Consider the following 19,952-nt stretch of genomic DNA (forward strand, 5'->3'; position numbering starts at 1 on the left):
CTTTGTTATCTAAAATGGTTCCACTCTTATGGCTGTGCTGGCTCCAGATAGTAGTGGTGGGAGAGCTTTATTGATCCTTGACCGTTAAGTGGTGACTCACAAGTTATCTTTTTGCCCTTCTCTTTACAAAATCTTTGTGTGCAGCCATCACAAGCTTTGGGTTAAGATCCCATCTCTCCATTTCATCGCATGCAGTGTTGGTGGACAGTATTATCCTGAGAGAGGATTGTACATCCATTGATACTTGAGGATGGTGAGGAAGAAAAGTGTAAAAAAACAATCCACGGACTATAGATTTATAAAAATACAGCTTTAATCAGATACTGTAAGATTGTTTTCCAGCATCTCTCCCAAGTGGTGAAATTTTGTAAAGAGAAGGGCAAAAAGATAATTTGTGAGTCACCACTTAACGGTCAAGTATCAATAAAGCTCTCCCACTACTACTATCTGGAGCCGGCACAGCCATAAGAGTGGAACCACCTGGAGAAGTCGCATAGGGTAAGATTCACACACACACACACACACACCACCCAGATGCCCTTGCCTCCCTCAAGCGTTTTCTCACTAACCTGCCTTTCAGCTGCATTGCGTTTCTCCATTTCTCAGCCTTTAGTCCCTTGTGGGACTAAAACAAAAAATTGAATCAGACCTTCCAACTTGGCGAGATCTTGCAAGAAGTTGGAAGACAGACCTTAAAACTTCATGACAAAGTCAAGGCTGGGGAAGAAACACACTTAAAGCCTGGAGTCTTTCCTCCACCACCTATATGATCATTTCCATCAACTGCCTTATTAAAAAGATTCTAGCTGTTGGTGCTGTTCCTTCCCACCACTGCTGCCCAAAATAGTTTTAGGTTTCATAATGATTGATGTTACTTGCAAGCTGCCATGGTATTTTTAGTATCCTGAAAGCTGGGATATAAGGAACAGTGATCAATGATAAATAGTTCTCTCTCTCATCTTAGTTTTCCTCTTTGTCTCCCACCAGTTCCCATGAATACCTCCTGATCAGAAGGCACTGAACATACATACTTATGGTAATTTTATTGAAAAAAATTCAATATTTGCTCAGTTGTGAAGTGACTAAAGTAATTAGCTCAATTTCAGCAGAATTCTCAGCATTTCTAAAATGGCAATGTCAACAAGTGATTTAAATAGGGGATTCCAACTATTTGAATAAATCAGGAATATTGGTGGATTTGCAGCTGAGATAATTGGATATTATTTATTGTAGCTAGGTTTCATCCTCCTTCTCACCAATTCTGGACTGTATAATAGGGGTTTTTATTCCTCAAGCCATTATGAATTCAAGGGAAGCACTCAATGTAATATTTTTCTGAAAGTCTGAATTACACTTGAAAGAACAGTTTGTCCCAGTCTAGTAGAAGGAGAGGGAAGCTAGAGAAAGAGAGGGAAAGGAAGTATTGTAAGAGGGCAAAGAGGAGAGAAGGAGGATTCCTGAGAGAAGAAACATGTGGGACTCTACATGTTTAGGTGTTGCCCTGTCTAAGACGTGCCCCAGCACGATACATCACTGGCATATGGCCTCCACATTTACTCTCCAAATATTTCTGAAAACAAAGTTCATTCTTGTGCTACATATTGTAGCAGATTAGTTAATCCTGTTACACCAGGGGTCCCCAACCCCCGGTCTGTGGACCGGCACTGGGCCACAGCAGGCCAGAAACCAGACTGTGCAAACAAGCAAAGCCCCATCTGCAGGATACAGGCAGTACATGAAACCACATCCCCTCTAGTCCGTGGAAAAACCTCACTCCACGGAACAGGTCCCTGGTGCCCAAAAGGTTGGGGACCTCTGAGTTACACAGTACTGCAGACTGTTGGCAAGATGCAGCACCCTCCTGAAGAAGATATAAGCGTTTTTTTCAGATACTTGTAGAATAACATACCACAGCTGCTCTCTCAGCAGGAGAAAGAAAAAGCCTGGTCCTTTCAAAACTAGAAACTTAAAAGAAGTTGTACTATAAGCAGGAGACACTGCCATATTCCTTATACCCTCTGAATAATAATATCTGAAATTTCCATGAAGCTGAGACAGTTAACTAAAAGTTTCATTTTTATATTCTGTGTATTATATACAGCGTATTCTTTATTTTTCTGTATAAGCTGGTGAACTAGGTATATATTCAGCTCTATCCAAACCTAAGGCTAGACATGAAGATATTTTTATTTTTGTGATCTGAAAAAATTTGAATTCTGCTGCAATCTCTATAGACTTTTTAAAAAAAAACAAATTGTGCAGCAGATCATTGCCATCTTGTGGTCTTACCAAAACACTGCATTTTATTTTGGGCTTGTCTTTCAACTAATTGGCAAAGAGTTGCATGAGGTACTTAATAGAATAGAATAGAATAGAATAGAATAGAATAGAATAGAATAGAATAGAATAGAATAGAATAGAATAGAATAGAATAGAATAGAATAGAATAGAATAGAATAGGAAGGGAGTTTGGAGGTCTTCTAGTCCAGCCCCTGCTCAACCAGTTGAACCTATACCATCTCAGAGAAGTGACTGTCTAGCCTCTTCTTAAAAATCTCCATTGATGGAGAGCCCACGATTTCTGGGGGGCAAGCTATTCCACTAGTTATGACCAGCCCTGTAATTTATCTCCTTCAACAAAGAAGATTTTTGATTAGTTAAAATTAAGGTTTTTTATTTTTTTTATTTTTTTTTAATAGCTAGAAGGGAAAGAAGGGTTGAATTCTCTACTCATATGCCTATAAAGTGAGATAGAACTTTATAGAGCTTTTTTCAGCTTCCATATACTGATTTCCTAATTGCCAGAAAGGCAGCATCTGTTTTGACCATCCTACCTCTCTCATACACCAAGGCATCTCATGGAAGACACCTTGTGGCACAATAGCTGCAACTCCGTAACAGGGGGTATAGCCAGATCTAAAGACCCAGAGGGCTTCTGGGAGGGAAGGTTTGGGACCTCTGTCCTTACATCAAATGGACCCAGCTATATTACACTAACAGTGGTGTATTGTGATTGATCTGGGATTCTTTAGTAACAAGATCATGACAAATAATTAAATACTCTGAAAATAAAATACTTTGAAAAGTTGAGTTTCCACTGTTGAACAAATGGTTGGGTTGTGAAAAATGATAAAATTAAGAAACAACTTAATATTTTTCAGTCTGACAAAGAGACTGAATAATCAGGAAGTATAATGTGAAGAAGTATGCAGAAGTGTTCTATGTTGCTTTAGAGCCGTAGTGGTCCACTTTTAAATCTAGCCAATCACTCTGTCAAAGTATGTAAAACTCACTCTAGTACAAAAATTTCATTCATATAATATATCTAATATTTAAATGAATTTAAAACTGACTATCTAGGTTAATCTTGTCATAGGTGCTGGTGTGTCTGGGGTTAACCCTTTCTTTTCGTTTGTTCAAGGCTAGCGCTTATAATTACAGAGAGAGAGAGAGAGAGAGAGAGAGAGAGAGAGAGAGAGAGAGAGAGAGAGAGAGAGAGAGAGAGAGAGAGAGAGAGAGAGAGAGAGAGAGAGAGAGAGAGAGAGAGAGAGAGAGAGAGAGAGAGAGAGAGAATATTCTGAGAGTTGAACTCCACGAGTCATAAAAGAGCCAAGGTTGCCTATCCCTGGTCTAACCAAACAGGCTAAAGCTGACAGCTGCTCTTTGCTAAACTCCCCCCCCCCCGAAAAAAAAGCAACATTGCAAAAAGAGACCCAGTGAAGGAGCCAAACTTTTTCCTTCTGGGCTCAGCAGACGCACCAGGATCAGTGCTGCTTTCCAGCTGATGGGTGCTTCTTCGGGGCTCAGCAGAAGCACCAGGATCAGTGCTGAGCTCCATCTGGAAAGCGACGCTGATCCTGGCGCTTCCTCTGAACCCTGACAGCCCTGCAGCTCCAGTCATCTCTCGCTCAGGTTTGTGCAGTTCTGCTGCCAGTTCAGCTCATTCCCCTCCCCCGCTACCACTTTTCTAGGATGTACAACAGGTGGTACCCATACCACTGGTTGAAAAGCCCTGCTCTAGAGTGTATGATTAGAACTGGCTAGATATTGGAAGAAGCAAAACAAATCTTTGATGAAATAGACTGCCCTGGTAGTAATTAGATTCTTAACCAAATGGAGAGATTTCTGTCAGGGACAGTGTTAGAACACCTTGCATTGGTTTGGTTTAGATAATCCTCAACATGTTTGGAGGTCTTCTGAGTACCCCCCAAAGTATTTTTGAACTGTAACATTTAATGAATTATAAAAAATGTATTAGATACTTATTAACTAGGTTTAATAACGGATGGAAACTGACCAAAGAGAGAAGCAACCTAGAACTAAGGAAAAACTTCCTGACAGTTAGAACAATTAATCAGTGGAACAACCTGCCTCCAGGAGTTGTGAATGCTCCAACACTGGGAGTTTTTAAGAAGAGATTGGATAGCCATTTGTCTGAAATGGTATAGGGTTTCCTGCCTGAGCAGGGGGTTGAACTAGATGACCTCCAAGGTCCCTTCCAACCTTCTTATTATTATTAAATTTAAAGTGAAGTATATGTTTTAACATGCTACTAAAATGCTAAGTGTGATCCCGAGTTCAAGAACAGTGGAATACCCTGGTCTACAATATAACTTTGGAACCATAGAATCTGCCACCTGAGATAGCATCTGGCAGGCAAAAAATCCTCATATTTGATATTAAGTGGAGGACATTATTTCAGTAATTCTCTTGATGTACCTTTTTTCTCTTTAGAATTCTCCCTCTGTCATTCCTGAATGTTTGTTCACTGAATTTGTTTTTATTTAGGGATCTGCAAAAATAGCTGATCCCAAATAAAACCTATTTCTATTCAAACTATATCTTCAGGTATAGTTAATGAAGAACTGAACTCCTAATGTGGCGCTGTAATTAATAATTTTCACTATTACATATTTCAACTGTTGTTTATATGGCTTAAAAAGACATTCTATTCTTGGCAAATAGAATGTGTGGACTATGCCACAGTTATAAACAAAGTTTGACAGAATTGTAGACTGAGATACATCCTTGTCTCCTTTTGACAAAAGACATTCAGACCAACGCATGAAACAGTGCATTTTATTATCATTATATTTTCCGCTTCTGTTTTCAAGGGAACAGGGCCAGTAACGGTGAATCCACAGGCCAACTGTCAGAAATTGTTCCTGGTAGCAGATGAAGCAGAGGAGACGTACATTTGTTGTCAAGAATTTCAAGGATTTATAAAACACTACCTGGATCATGAATAGCTGCAGATATGACCAGAAGGAAAAAAAGAGAAACAAAGCTTTTAATTATTATTGTCAGCAAGAAGCAGAAAGATAAATTACACAATCTTTGAACTTGAGAAATAAAACTGATAAAGTTTTCTTGCCCAATAAGTGGAGCTTCTATGTAAAAATAGAAATTCAGTCATGCAACTGATCCAGATGCAGACATACATTCAGAGAGCTACATCATTTCCTTAATCTATATTTTATATTACAATGAAGCCCAAATAGTTCTCAGATTTTTTTTCTACATACATCCAAATAAAATAACTAAGCTTAAATATGCATGGTCATCACCTGGACAGCATACCTAATATAGTTCATATCGTCCACGCTGCCTGTTGCTGTTGATTTAATAGTCAGACTGGCAAGCTATGCTGACTAAGTTTCTTGTCCCCTCACCCTAGCATTTCCTTTGATCCTTGATCTTGCATTGAGGATGCCACACATAGTGCTGAGCACTCTTAGAGCTTGTCTTTACCAAAAACAATGTCTTTGTCCCTCACATTAATTGCATCAAAAACGTATGCAATTCATCCTCTCTCCATTCTGCCTTTTGCTCCTTCTCATCTGATACCTATCAGAGTTATACAACAGTCTGATCACATCAAACCCAAAAGTGCTCAGTGCTCCTATCTACTTTTTCTGCTTAAAACACCTGCCAGACCACCTTCATATACTCTGTCCATTTTTTTCCCGTCTTTTTTTTTCCCTTATCACTCTGATCCCATGGTCCATTCTTCGATTTCTCTCTGGGCTTCCTGTCTCCTTCTGAGTCCAATACAGACATTCCATGGTGTTGGACTTATTCTCTCGACTGTTCTGTCCTGATACGTGCCTGGCCTTGGTGTTGCTGCTAAAGCTCTGCTACCACAAGTAGTCCAAATATCGGCTTTTTCTTTACCAGGAAAATGTGGTACTTATTGGACTTAGCTATATTCCCTACTCGGGCTAAGTTCTTTAAAATGAATCAATTATCTTGAAATCTTCCCACCTTAAGACTACACACATTGAAAAGATGTGCAACCTTTTCAAAGAACATCTCAATAAAAACTACTTTTAAAACTAAGATAGGAGAAGTAGGCAAACCAACGACAATTCAAACTCAGTTGAAGCAACTCTGCTTTGAATATTTTAAATCTTCCTGTATACAGATATATTTTTCAAAGACTTCAGTGAAATAACATTAAGAACTTACCTTCAAAATTTGCAAAAATGATGAGATTGTCATTTTTGACAAAATTTTTCCTATACAATTCACTATATGGCAAGATGTAATGCCATCCCCACCCTGGACCTACATGAGTGTTATAGGAAGGATCAAAAGTTCCAGTAATGTCGGCCTTATCCCAATAAAATTTGCCATCTACGAAGCAAAATAAACAACCATAAATAAACTGAAGGGGATCAATATATACAACTGCTAACATTTTTAGTAGGGTATATAAGATTCAAATAATCAGACACAACATTCCCATCCAACATTTTTTTTATATAGAAAAAGTACCTATTTGGAACATACGATAATTTTGCCTCAGTGGGGGTGGGAGGGAAGTGTCGTCCTATCTACATTATTTTTAAAAAATCTGTGTAATAAGCTTTCTTATTCCCCAAGAGAATACCTTAAAAAATTCTAATTGCCATAACTTTCATTATAATTATTTTCACATGTTACAGCATATGGCTATTTCTGAAAAACGGAGAGTTGGCTCAGACACAGCATCTTGTTTATGAGTGTTTCTGCATTATATTTTGCCAGTGAATACAGATGCAACTAGATGTTAGTTTACCTTCAGAGACATACTGTAATTTAAAATGCTACTGATAAACTTTGAGTCAAATGACGGTATACAAAATTATTGCCATGGTCTCAAAGCACCTGCTTTTCCAAAAGGGGGAGATGGAATTAATAAAGTAGCCTGTAATACTATTAGTAGATACATTTCCAGGTGCCTAACATTTTGTTTTATTTTCAGGTGCCAACTAAAAATACTTTTATGCCTTGGGGTTTTTTTTACGCTTTATTGTCACTTGAATTTGTCATAGGTTCTAGGGATTGTCTCAAATTTACCAATCCAAGACTTTGAAGCATTTCTTTAGATTGGATTTCACTCAGTAAATTAGAAATGGAGGAAGAGGTATAGAATACAATAGTTGAGTTCTATTCTGCACAAAATTAGAGCTGCTTCCCCCTGCTAACCTAACATTCCAAAATTGAAAGTTCTGTCCTATTGATGGTATAGTATTTTCAATAATTCTGATTTTTAATCTATACAATTTGATTTTAATCTATCCAGTCATAGGGATTATTTCAGCACAGATTTTTAGCAGCCTTAAAATTATGCTTCTAAATAAGAGAGAAAGCAGTCAATTCTGCACAACCCGAACACTCCTTAGACTTACTGTAACGCTGGTTGGGATCTGTAACAAAACTTCGGCTTGCTGACATCCTTTGGGTGATGTCAGGATCTTGATCCACTATGGTGAATATCACTTGCCTGTTCCCAGCTGGCCACTCTAATGCTCCATCATTCTTGCCACTACATAAAGAAAACATGATTCCTAGGTAATCTCCATTTGAGTTGGATGGACCACGGGGATAGAGACTGAGCACAAAGCAATAGCCCTCAGAGTTATAAAAGATAGGGCTTGGCAGATAATCTCCTTTTGAGGAACTTTTTAAAATGGAAGTGAAGTTTCTTATCTGCCAAACGCTGGTAGGACATTGCGTTTCAGTCAGAGTGACATCATCAATGTGAATTCCTCCCTTGGAATTTTGTGGGTCTCCTTTAAGGCCATGAAAAACATAGCGGAATTTGGTCTGGCTGTTGAAAGGAATGTTTGCAAAGCTCCACTGCTTCTCTCCATCACCTGAAAGGGGAGAGGGGAAAATCTAATATTTGATTCATTTACATATTCAACCCATTTTATGCTGCTTTCCCTTGCAATGATCTCAAAGTGATATTTAGCAGAAGTAAAGTGATCCCATGAATAATGTTTGAGGCTCTTTACTTGACCTCAGAGAAGCAACAGTTTTGTCAAGGTGCATTCCAAATTTTGCTTAGTAGTAAAGATAAAAGTTGAATCTTTGAAGTAAATCTTCAAAGGTTACTTGAGAACTTACCCTGGATGCTTTTCAATTTTATTGACTTCCTAATATTTTTGGTACCATCATCAGTTTTAAGCCATATAATCAGCTCATCTTTTGGACTGCCATCAAATTTGTAAAAAAATTGTAGGCACTTCTCATTTCTTCTTGGATAAAGAATACGGGACTCCAAAATGGCTGCTTCACCTGAAAGGCCTTTTGCGGTATCAAAACTCATAATGTACTCTTTCTCTGTAAAGTAAATGAAGATGATTTAATGTCCTGTGGACAACTGTGCAGGATTTCACTGGGTTTAAACTGAGGCACTTGTGAAATTTTGTTACTATAATCTTATAATAAAAGTAATATTAGCGTTCATAACTTTGGCTTTCTAGCCCTGACTATCTCAAAGGGCTGGCATCAATTTTGCAGATCTGAATATACTTCCTTCTCCTTCCCTCTTTCTGAAAACTGAGAAGGGTCAGTTCTGAGACACTTTCTCATATTGCATTTGTGCCACAGATCAGATTTCTTTTGTTTGACCATTGCCTTGGTTGTGACTCTTCCTCCTGATCCTCAAGGTTACTCCTTCTGCCCACAACAATTTTTTTTGATGTCCATATATTTGCAAGAGAAACATAATAAGAAAAAAATATATACTGTATCTTTCATCATAAGTAGATTTCCATTACTGATTACTTTGTCATATATTAACAGTTTGGATACAATTAACATTTTTAATTCTCTTTTTTCATATGCTAAATCCTCCCTATTGGCTTTCATTATCAAATGATTTCCAGTTGTACAGCCACTCTCATCCATTTAAATTACACGCTAGTATATTACGTAAGCAGTGGTTGTTGTTATCCCGACTTGTAGTCAAGGTATGTTCCCAGTCCTTGTCGTCTCTTCCGTTTTGCACCATACCACAGATATTGATGGACTCAAATGAACATTGGTCAAGGAGGGTAAGACTGGAAGCTGCAGGAAATACCCCCACATTTCAGGTTAAAGTAATCTAAAGGTGATAGACTTAGTTGTCAACTATTCTTTGTTGTTAAGGAATATTTAAAATGTAAGGTTTCTCGATTACTATAGCATAAAAAATCTGAGTATAATAGAGTAAACTTACCACAATGGTACATGCGGTTAAGCCTTTCTAGATCTATCTTGCTCATATCGTAGCTTTGCCCAATGATATTGTTGAATTCTGGAATTTTTGTTGAAATTGAAGGGACAGAACTGTTCTTATTGAATGAATAAGGTCCATAATGCATGACAGATTCATAATCATATGGAGTGTTTAAATCAGAAATGAAACTGTCATCATATTTGTCAAAGTTATATGCCTGACCTAGGAAAGAAAATACAAAAGCTTTCAGTCAAGTTTGACAATTAATGCATTAATATTTTATTAAACAATTAATACATTATTCATTACTTATTTTGTAGTATCTTTTCTTTCCCTTCCACTCACCATCAAGGATTTCATTCCACCAAATCTTAACATAGTCGTCTCGATCAGTGCGTGACTGTTCATGATAAAATCCAAGGGCATGCAGGACCTCATGCTCCACAGTTTCTTTATATTCACACCGTGATCCAATAGAAACGACCTGGCCATTCTGAAGATCTCCCACATAAGACCAGCATCTGTTTTATCATGATATGTTCATTCATTTAAAATAGCTGATTTAATACAACTAATATATATATACATAGCTATTTAAGCTAGAGGAGCCAAATGATAGCAGAGGGAGAGGTCCCCCATCTGCTACATAGGATACCATCTTACTTTTCTAAGTTATCCATTCAAAAAATATGTTGATGCTGCTTTATATCAGTAACATACTAATCTAATATGATACCTATTCTTATAGTTCTTAATACATCATAAGGCTATCCAGATCTTAATAAACAGGACTTATATTGAACATTCATGAGTTTTGCAAAAATGCACAGAGATACTGAGGAATGTACAGAAACCGTATGGAGGGGAAACTATAAACATGTACAGAAAATCTGTCTATATGCTTTCAGAAATGAGGAGAAACAGTGTAGTTTGTGCTTATACTGGGTTTCAATAAAGAACGAGGGAAGGAATACAGTATAATTTTGTGCACTTAAACTATGGGCAATAATTATTTAAATGCAACATCTTTCTGTCATGACATTAGCTTGTTTGTTTGAATAAATTTACCCATCCAGCTTTTCAAATTGGAGGTAGGACTTCTCTCCTTCATAGGGTTTAAAGTCAATGCAAGATTTGAGTCGAAACATCTCAAATGCTTGCAATATGACGGCCTTGGTATTCAGGTCTGAAAGAAAAGAAGGCCTATTTTATATTCCTATCCAGACTGTAGACAAATGAGATCAATGTGATTTAGAAATATTGAGAGATTTACAACTTGCTTTTAAAGAAAACGTGTAAGATATTTTTACATGGCTTTGAAGATACTATAGACACCCACAAAAGCATTATATACTTTGACAACAATATAAAAAGTAATAAATTGGATTAAAATGAAGGATTCTCTCAGTAGTCATTCATATAAACTTTCTCACTACTACTTTCTCACTCAGTGCTCCTTCCTCTCTTCAGCGCTAGACTAGAAACATCCTGGAAGAAAGCAAACCACTTCCGTATTGCTGCCAAGAAGGTTACATGGAGATAACTAATGGGTCAAACTCAAGGAGACTTTGTCTTTATCTACTAAAAAGCCTGACATCTGGAAGAGCTGGCTGGACACATTGAAACTGAAGCCCAAGAGGAAGTGAGGATTCAGTTAAGGAAGGGAACTCTGAAGGAACATTTTTTAGGTTTACTGCTTAATCCCTTGTATCCACCAAACTAATGATTAATCTAGTGTTCCAGAACAGAAAATGTCTTCTTACCTATACTGGCGCCCATTTTGTATGGAATTGGAAGTTTCCATCTATAGGAGTCGTTCCTCAGTGCATTCCGTTCAAGCTGTTAAAAAAATTAAATTATGTTTGTTAAAAAGTTCATTTCATAACCTCTTTATAAAGAAGTAGATCAACCTTACATACCGGCATGATAATGTCACCTTCAAAGAACTTCTTTCCACTTGCTAAATGTAGAATGAACAACAGTTAATGACAAAGCATTATTTAAAGAATCATTAGACTATTTGTGTTCTCTAAATATTAGATCCACAGACAAAAATCCCAGTATTTGATAGAAATTTTTTCTGTTTACTACTTAACATGTCCATGTCTAGGCCTGGAAATCATTCTGGATTTTTGCTGCATTCCTATAAACATTTAGCTTGAACATTTTTTTAACTGGACACAACAGAGTGAATCGACATATATTGGATGTCATTTGTCATACACCGATGTAGGTCCTTTATTGTAAGCAGTCTCTCAGAGCATACTCTAATGTAATGGGTATGAAGGAAAATAATTGTGATAATGAGGGAGATATGATGAGTGGAGAAGAGAGAGAAGAAATTAAGGATGCAAGTCAAGTTTATTTGTTTCTCCAAAATTGTCCTCAGAGAACAAATCAGCTCTTTGTCTATGTGACATCCCTTCACAAACATGAAGAATGCAGTCGTGGCTCCTTCAAACTTTTGTTCTCCAGACTAAACATTTCCAATTTCTTCATTCTCTTACGCTGCTTCTAATTTTATTTTTTGGGCACTGACAGGACTTATTTGGATTCAGTACTGTAGTACTTAAAACTTCACATCAAAACAGGCCTCACCATAAAGAATAGCTGAAGCCAATATGCTATCTTGATTGGTTCTTCGTTTTGATGTTCTATAGGTCTCCTTTTTTCTATTGATTTCAGTGGATCCCAAGTAAGTATCTTTTTATCAATTTATATACTTAAATTTACAGTAGAATATTTTTCTCAAATGAATTTGCTTACCTGCATTGATTTCAGGGATGCCTTGCCTAGGTTTTCCTTCATCTAAGGAGTACCCTTCTAGATAAATAAATACACATATTAGTATCAAATATGTACTTCTTTACAGATAGTTACATCAGATTGTATGCTTCCCACCTTAGAAAAAGATATTTATTTCATTTTGAGTTTTTATTTACCTTCATGTTCTGCTCTCCTCCGTATCTGCAATGGCAATTGGACATTTTTAGAAACTCAAGCAAGGAAAATAAAGTTATATCAAGTCAGGAAGCATCTAGGAAAATACCATACCGTAAAGGTGGAACAGGCAGTCAGCAATACTGCCAGGTACAGGAGCCTTGGTGAAGACATTTTGGAGTGGCTGTGAAGGATAGAGGGCATGGCATAAATAATGTGTGAAAATTCTGGACTTCGGATTCAGTGTCAGAGAAATTTATTAAGAATTAGGCAATCACAGGCTAATATTTAAGCCATCTTATTTCCTAATTACTCGTCAATAAACTCATTTTTTTCTCTATATAGTTTTCCCTTTTTTCTCTAGAGAATCAGAAATAATGATATTGATATTATTGCCTATTTAGATGCTTAAAGAACTGTTCATAAATTCCATGAATAAAACATTCATATATATGGAACCATGATAAGTATTAATAAATGAGAGAATAGTCTGGCCATTCTCTCATTTATTAATAAATAATACATACTATATTATATATTATCTCTAGAGAACAGATGAAGGGCCAAAAGAATGAAATGAATGGAACAGGCAAATATCCCTATCTTTCAAAAGAGGAAGAAATAACCAAGGAACTACAGGCCGTCAATGTAAGAGCTATATTTGTGGCAATTCCAGAACATATCATAAAGGCATCCGTCTTTAAAATAATATAACAGTTACCAGAAGTGAATGCGAATTTGTCATAAACATATCTTTCCAGATTAACTACCCCATAATTTGACCAGATAACTTACTTAATAGATTGAAAGAATACTTCAGTCATAATATACTGTATTTGACTTGACAAAGTATCCAGTGCCATAGTTGATTAAGGAACTAGATAGTATGGATTGGATAGAATTATCATTAAACTGTCCTGAGAGATAGACTTATCAATGGTTCTTCACCACATTGGAGCGGAATATTAAATTTAATCTTGGCCTTGCATTTTTTAACATTTTTATTAATGACAGATGAGGAAGTTTATGAGGAAGTCTTGCAGATGACACAAAACAGATGGGATACTATTTTCTCTAACCAAGAAGACAGAAAATTAAAAACAGTCTTGACAAGCTAGGCAATAATAATATATTTAACAGAAATTAAAGCAAATGTATACCAGTAAGAAACAGAATTTAAATGATTACAGAATCTTTTTTATATTGTGGGTGATATCAATGCAAAAGTAGGCCAAGAAGAAGTTGCAAGAATAGGCAGGTTTGGGCTAAGTGTACAGAATGAAACTGGCAATCACTTAGTGTAATTTTGCCTGGAAAACATCTCAGCATAATACATGGTTTATTCAACACAAGCAATGTTTATACACATGGACAGCACCAAATAGTGTACCTGTATCAAATCAGGTAGAATAGAATAGAATAGAATAGAATAGAATAGAATAGAATAGAATAGAATAGAATAGAATAGAATAGAATAGAATAGAATAGAATAGAATAGAATAGAATAGAATAGAATAGAATAGAATAGAATAGAATAGAATAGAATAGAAGGGAGGGACCTTGTAGATCTTCTAGTCCAGCCCCCTGCTCAAGCAGGACAACTTATTTTATGCCAACAATGCTGGAACAGTTCAGTTGCATCTGTTAAGACACTTCCTGGTACTTATAGCAGCTCAGACCATCAGCTATTAATGGCTAAACTGAAGCTCAAACTGTGTGAAAGGAAAAAAAGGTACTGTGCCCCTCACCTATGTATGCCATAGAAGTTAAGAACAAGTTCGAACCACTGAATCTAGAAGGGAAAGATCGAAATGAACAGTAACCAGAGATTCAAAGTAACATGGAACTTGCTGGAAAGTATGTGCCGTGCCAAAAACCAAAGAGAACAAACAAGGGGCTATATGATATCACTATCAAAATAGCTGATCAGCAAAGGGCAGCCAAAGCTAAAGGTAATAAGGATGAAGTTAAAAGGCTGAATGCAATTTTCCAATGTGAAGCCAGAAAAGACAAAAATAGGCAGTAGGAGAAGCAGTGTCAACATTTGGAAGAAGCTAACAGGAAGAGGCATACTAAGGCCATGTTTGCCTTAGTAAACATGTAAAATGATGCAATCCAGCTTTTCAGTATGGCAAGGAATTGTTAAAGACTGCAGTGGGAATGTACTAAGTGACCAGTGGGAGATCAAGAACAAGTGGAAAGAATATACAGAAGGACTCTATAGCAATTTGCTTTTCCATCAAGATGACAGTGCTGACAGCCCAATTAATAAAGAACCAAACATCTTGAAAGAAAAACTCTGATCAGGAGGCAACAGTGAGAACACTCTATGGCAACACAGATTGGTTCAGGATCAGTAAGGGAGCAGACCGGGATGTATTTTTTCACCATTTTTGTTTAATCTATATGCTGAAGTGATCATGCAGAAATTAGATCTGGGAATGAAGATTGGAGGAAGAACCATAAATAATTTGCCCTGTGCAGATGATATAAAACTGTTGGCTGAAAAATAAGGAAGACCCTGGAAAAAATGATATGAAAAATCAAGGATGATAGTGAAAAAGTAGGATTGAGTCTTAACATCAGGAAAATAAAGATAATGGCAACAGTTGCATATGGATATGAGGTGTTTAAAATCAGCAAGGAGGAAATTGAAGTAGTTTGAAATTTTATCAATGGATCAAGAATTGTTCAAGGTGGCAGTTCTATTCTGAAATCAAATGTAAGATAACCTTAGGATGCATACAATGGTTACTGTGAATAAGATCTGAAAAAGCAGAGATATTGATATAATAAAAAAGGTTAGTTAGAGCAATAATCTTCCCTATAATGATATATTGGTGTGAGACAGTAAGAATGGCTGTTTGAAGAAGAATTGATGCCTTTGAACTGTGGTGCTTGGATAAATTGTTGTGTATACCATGGATAGCCAAAACAACCAAAAGAGAGGCACTGAATCATATAAAACCAGAGACATCAGTAGAAGCCAAAAATCACAAGACTACATCTGATTTTCTTTGGCCATATCATGTGTGCAAATTCATTGGAAAGGCAATTATGCTAGGAATGGTTAGTGGATCAAGAAGAAAGGGCAAGCAAGGAATTTGCTGGCTTGATAATCATTAAAGCTGATACAAAGATTGAACACCCAACAACTGGAAGAAGCTATGCTTGACAGGGCAGCATGGAGAATACTTGCCTATAAAGTTGCCAAGAGTCAGACCAACTGAACAGTTAAAACTAATTATAGAACGGTCATGGATATAGAATGGAAGTTACCTGGCTTGGCAAGTAGTAAGATATTAGGACAGTAATTAATTAAAACTGATATGGCTGCTGTTGCTTTTCTACCGTATTATGTAACATGCAGAGGGAGGTAGAAAAAACAGGTTTAAGCATAAGTCCTTGAAATAATCTTTTCTTAATGAGTGTAGAAACAGCGATAGCATAGATAGGGCAATTTAATGACTTCTAATTAGAACACAGTTGGAGGGAGTGCCATAGGTGCCTGACTCAGGCCATTGCAGAGCATTTATTTTCTTCCTCTTGTATCCTGCTAATCTTGCAAAGCATAGCTTTTTTTCTCATAGAAGGCACAGAACAGCATTCCGGCACCTTTTTTGAAAGGGAAGAACCAGCTCCTTCTAAGCTGCCAGCACAAGTAAAGCTCTGGCTCGGTGAAAGGAAGCTGCCCGGGGAAATGGGGGCATCGAAGGTCGACCCAGAAACACTTCTATGACCCTGAAAGCAGATCCTCTTCTGTGCCTTGGTTCATGGGGCTTCCTGCCGCCACCACCACTTGTCCTCACCCCTGTCTTGGCCACCAGGGACCAGGACTGACTCCTGGAGTGAATCTCTTTGAGGGACCAGGAACGCTTCCAAAGCAGCAGCGCCACCGCCACCTTGGTCACTCTAGCTCTGGAGGAAGCCTCTGTGTCATCAGAGGAGGAGGAAGACGAGGTGGCAGAAGACATGCCAGCTCTGAACAAGCGCCCTCTCAAAAGCCGCAGCAATGGCATCCGTCAGCTGATGCTGCTCATGTGATCTGCACCTCCGAAGCTCCCTAAAGCAGTTCCACCCCCTGCTCCATAAAGGGCTTTCGACTGGAGCCGGAGCTGTGTGTGAGTTCTGGCACCTTTTTTTTTTTTTACAAAAAAAGCACTGTTGCAAAGTATCTAGTCACAACTTCACAGAAGCATAACAATAGACTTTTGCAATACAGGGAGGCCTCAACTTACAACCATTCATTTAGCGACTGTTCAGAGTTACAACACCACTGAAAAAAGTGACTTAAAACTGGTTCTTGCACTATCCAGTGTCGCAGTATCCCCATGGTCACCTGATCAAAATTCAGGCACTTGGCAACCAGCTTGCATTTACAGGGACTGCAGCATCCCAGGATAAACGTGATTGTCATTTGTGGCCCTCCCAGCCAGCTTCAAACAAGCAAAACTAATGGGGGAAGCTGGATTTGCTTAACCACCTCATGATTCACTTAACAATCACCTTGCTTAGCAACAGAAATTCTGGTCCCAGTTGTGATCATAAGTTCAAGACTACCTATATAAAGTGACTATTCCTGCTGTACTTCCCTCCATAATACATTTTTAAATATATAAAATGCATGATACATTGTAATACATATCTCTGCATGCCAGCTGGAAATTTTGAGAGGTTAAGACTGCTTTAAATGAAGAATAAACCTCATTTTTTATATAATAATTAGTCCTTGACCACACCTGAGCCCAACATTTCTGTTCCTAAGCAGGACAGTTATTAAGTTTTTTTCCCCATTTTACAACCATTTTTACCATACTGAATCACTGCAGTTGTTATAAGGATGTAAGTTTTCCCACTTAGCCTCACAATTGCCCCAGCATTACTCAGAAATTTAAAAGAGCCAAAAGAAACTCCTGAGCCGAGGTTTCAGCAAGCAAACAACTTTTATTTTGATCAAAATAGAGTTGGGTGGCCACATCTCTCTTTGTGGCTGGTAGAGAGATGAAGGCAACAACCAGGAAAGATGCCTTCCACCTTTTATACCTTTCCAGAACAAAGAGATCTGATCTTGGTACTAGAAACCAAAAGGTAGAGAAAAATAATTCCTAGATGATGACTCATACACAACAACTCAGGTTCCACCATAACTCCTTTTCCCCCTCCCCTTACCATGCTCTTTTCATTTAAGCAATCGCCTGTACCTAAAGCATGAAACATTTGCTTTTATATAACTAATTTCCCAATATAAAGCACCTACAAAGCTTCTTGCACATAAACAAAGATGATTACAAAGTATCACTTTGTTGTTAGCTGCGAAGTTGTGTTCAACCCATCGCAACCCTATGGACAACGTTCCTCCAGGCCTTCCTGTCCTCTACCATCTTCTGGAGTCCATTTAAGCTCACGCCTACTGCTTCAGTGACTCCATCCAGCCACCTCATTCTCTGTCGTCCCCTTCTTCTATTGCCCTCAATCTTTCCCAGCATTAGGCTCTTCTCCAATGAGTCCTTCCTTCTCATTAGGTGGCCAAAGTATTTGAGTTTCAACTTCAGGATCTGGCCTTCTAAAGAGGAGTCAGGGTTGATCTCCTCTAGGACTGACCGGTTTGATCACCTTTCAGTCCAAGGGACTTGCAGGAGTCTTCTCCAGCACCATAGTTCAAAGGCCTCAATTCTTTGGTGCTCAGCCTTTCTTATGGTCCAACTTTCACTGCCATACATTGCAACTGGGAAGACCATAGCCTTGACTATACGCACTTTTGTTGACAGGGTGATGTCTCTGCTTTTTAGTGTGCTGTCTAGATTTGCCATGGCTTTCCTCCCCAGGAGCAAGCGTCTTTTAATTTCTTGGCTACAGTCCCCATCTGCAGTGATCTTGGAGCCCAGGAAAATAAAATCTGTCACTACCTCCATTTCTTCCCCATCTATTTGCCAGAAATTGAGAGGGCCGGATGCCATGATCTTGGTTTTCTTAATGTTAAGTTTCAACCCAACTTTTGCACTCTCCTTCTTCACCCGCAACAAGAAGCTCTTTAGTTCTTCTTCACTTTCTGCCATTAGAGTGGTATCATCTGCATATCTTAGGTTGTTGATATTTCTCCCGGCAATCTTAATTCCAACTTTTGATTCATCTAGCCCTGCCTTTCTCATGATGTGCTCTGCATATAAGTTAAACAGGCAGGGCGACCGTATACAGCCTTGCCGGACTCCTTTTCCAATTTTTAACCAATCAGTGGTTCCGTGTCCAGTTCTCACTGTTGCTTCTTGGCCCACATATAGGTTTCTCAAGAGGCAAATAAGATGGTCTGGTACGCCCATCTCTTTAAGAACTTGCCACAGTTTTTTGGGGGGTTTTTTGTTTTGTTTTTAATCCCATTTATGTCCCGCCCTTCTCCGAAGACTCAGGGCAGCTTACAATTTAAAGCACAAATCAATGTGCTTAGCAATAGCCTTCATTCTATGTATATGCCTGCTTATTAGGGCTTTTGGGGGCCCCCAAGCAGCATTATTACAAAGTCAGCTTATTGCCCCCAACAATCTGGGTCCTCATTTTACCTACCTCGGAAGGATGGAAGGCTGAGTCCACCTTGAGCCTGGTGGGATGCGAACCTGCACTAATTGCAGGCAGCTGGTGTTACTTAAGGAGGCATTAGCCCACTGCTCCACCAAGGCTCTTGTGATCCACACAATCAAATGCTTTAGCATAGTCAATGAAGCAGAAGTAGAAGTTTTTCTGGAACTCCCTAGCTTTCTCCATGATCCAGCATATGTTGGCAATTTGATCTCTAGTTCCTCTGCCTCTTCGAAATCCTGCCTGTACTTCTGGTAGTTCTCGATCCACCCTATGGTCAGTACCAAAAGGCAAAGTATCACTACTAATATCAATATTGCTAACATCAACCTTAAGCATAATAAAATCCCTTCAAAGACATGCCAGTTACCAAGTGCCTGAATTTTTATCCCATGACCGTGGGGATGCTGCAATGGTTGTAAGCATGAAAAACGGCCATAAGTCACTTGTAAATTTGAACTGTCATTAAATGGATGATTATAAGTCAAGGACTACCTGTATTTAAATCTGTTCCCCATGCAGAGAATATGACCTGCAAGTTGGAGTCTTCTGTGTGTAAAAATGCTATATCATTTGCCGGAGAAACTATTTTGGAGCACTTCTTCATTAGTAATATGATCAAAATAGTGAATCTAGGATTTGGCGAAGGCATCTTTATTGGAAGACTTCAAGTCTCTTCTTAATACTTGTTGATGCTTTCCAAGTCTTGCTGACATAAATGGCATCACTCTAGAGGTGAGCAAATGGGGTTTAAGTTTCAGTGATATAGACAATGAGGACCAGATTTTATTATTAATCCTCTGGAAAACAGCTGTTGCTTTTCCAATGCAGCACTTGATATCCACCTCTGCATATCCATTTCAAGCAATTGCACTGCCTAAATAGGTAAACCTTTCTACTCCCTCAAGTTGTTGTGATCCAAGTGTGATTCGCTGTATCTGTGCGGTGGAGC

At 38.1% G+C, this 19,952-nt stretch overlaps 1 protein-coding gene across 1 annotated transcript; it reads right to left on the reverse strand.

Annotated features, from left to right (window-relative positions):
* Positions 1 to 5,986: 5,986 nt before the first annotated feature.
* Positions 5,987 to 16,404, reverse strand: LOC308676547 (meprin A subunit alpha-like; the record flags this gene model as incomplete). The annotated part of the gene is made up of 13 exons (XM_081342393.1): positions 5,987 to 6,168; positions 6,469 to 6,636; positions 7,674 to 8,141; positions 8,395 to 8,610; positions 9,205 to 9,339; positions 9,491 to 9,712; positions 9,836 to 10,011; positions 10,559 to 10,676; positions 11,254 to 11,329; positions 11,410 to 11,450; positions 12,257 to 12,313; positions 12,433 to 12,457; positions 16,240 to 16,404. 13 exons carry the CDS (start codon positions 16,402 to 16,404, stop codon positions 5,987 to 5,989), a joined length of 2,049 nt encoding a protein of 682 aa, XP_081198519.1.
* Positions 16,405 to 19,952: the final 3,548 nt, after the last annotated feature.

This window comes from Vipera berus (genome assembly GCF_964194415.1).
Source record: "Vipera berus genome assembly, chromosome: 1".
Lineage (NCBI taxonomy): Eukaryota > Metazoa > Chordata > Lepidosauria > Squamata > Viperidae > Vipera > Vipera berus.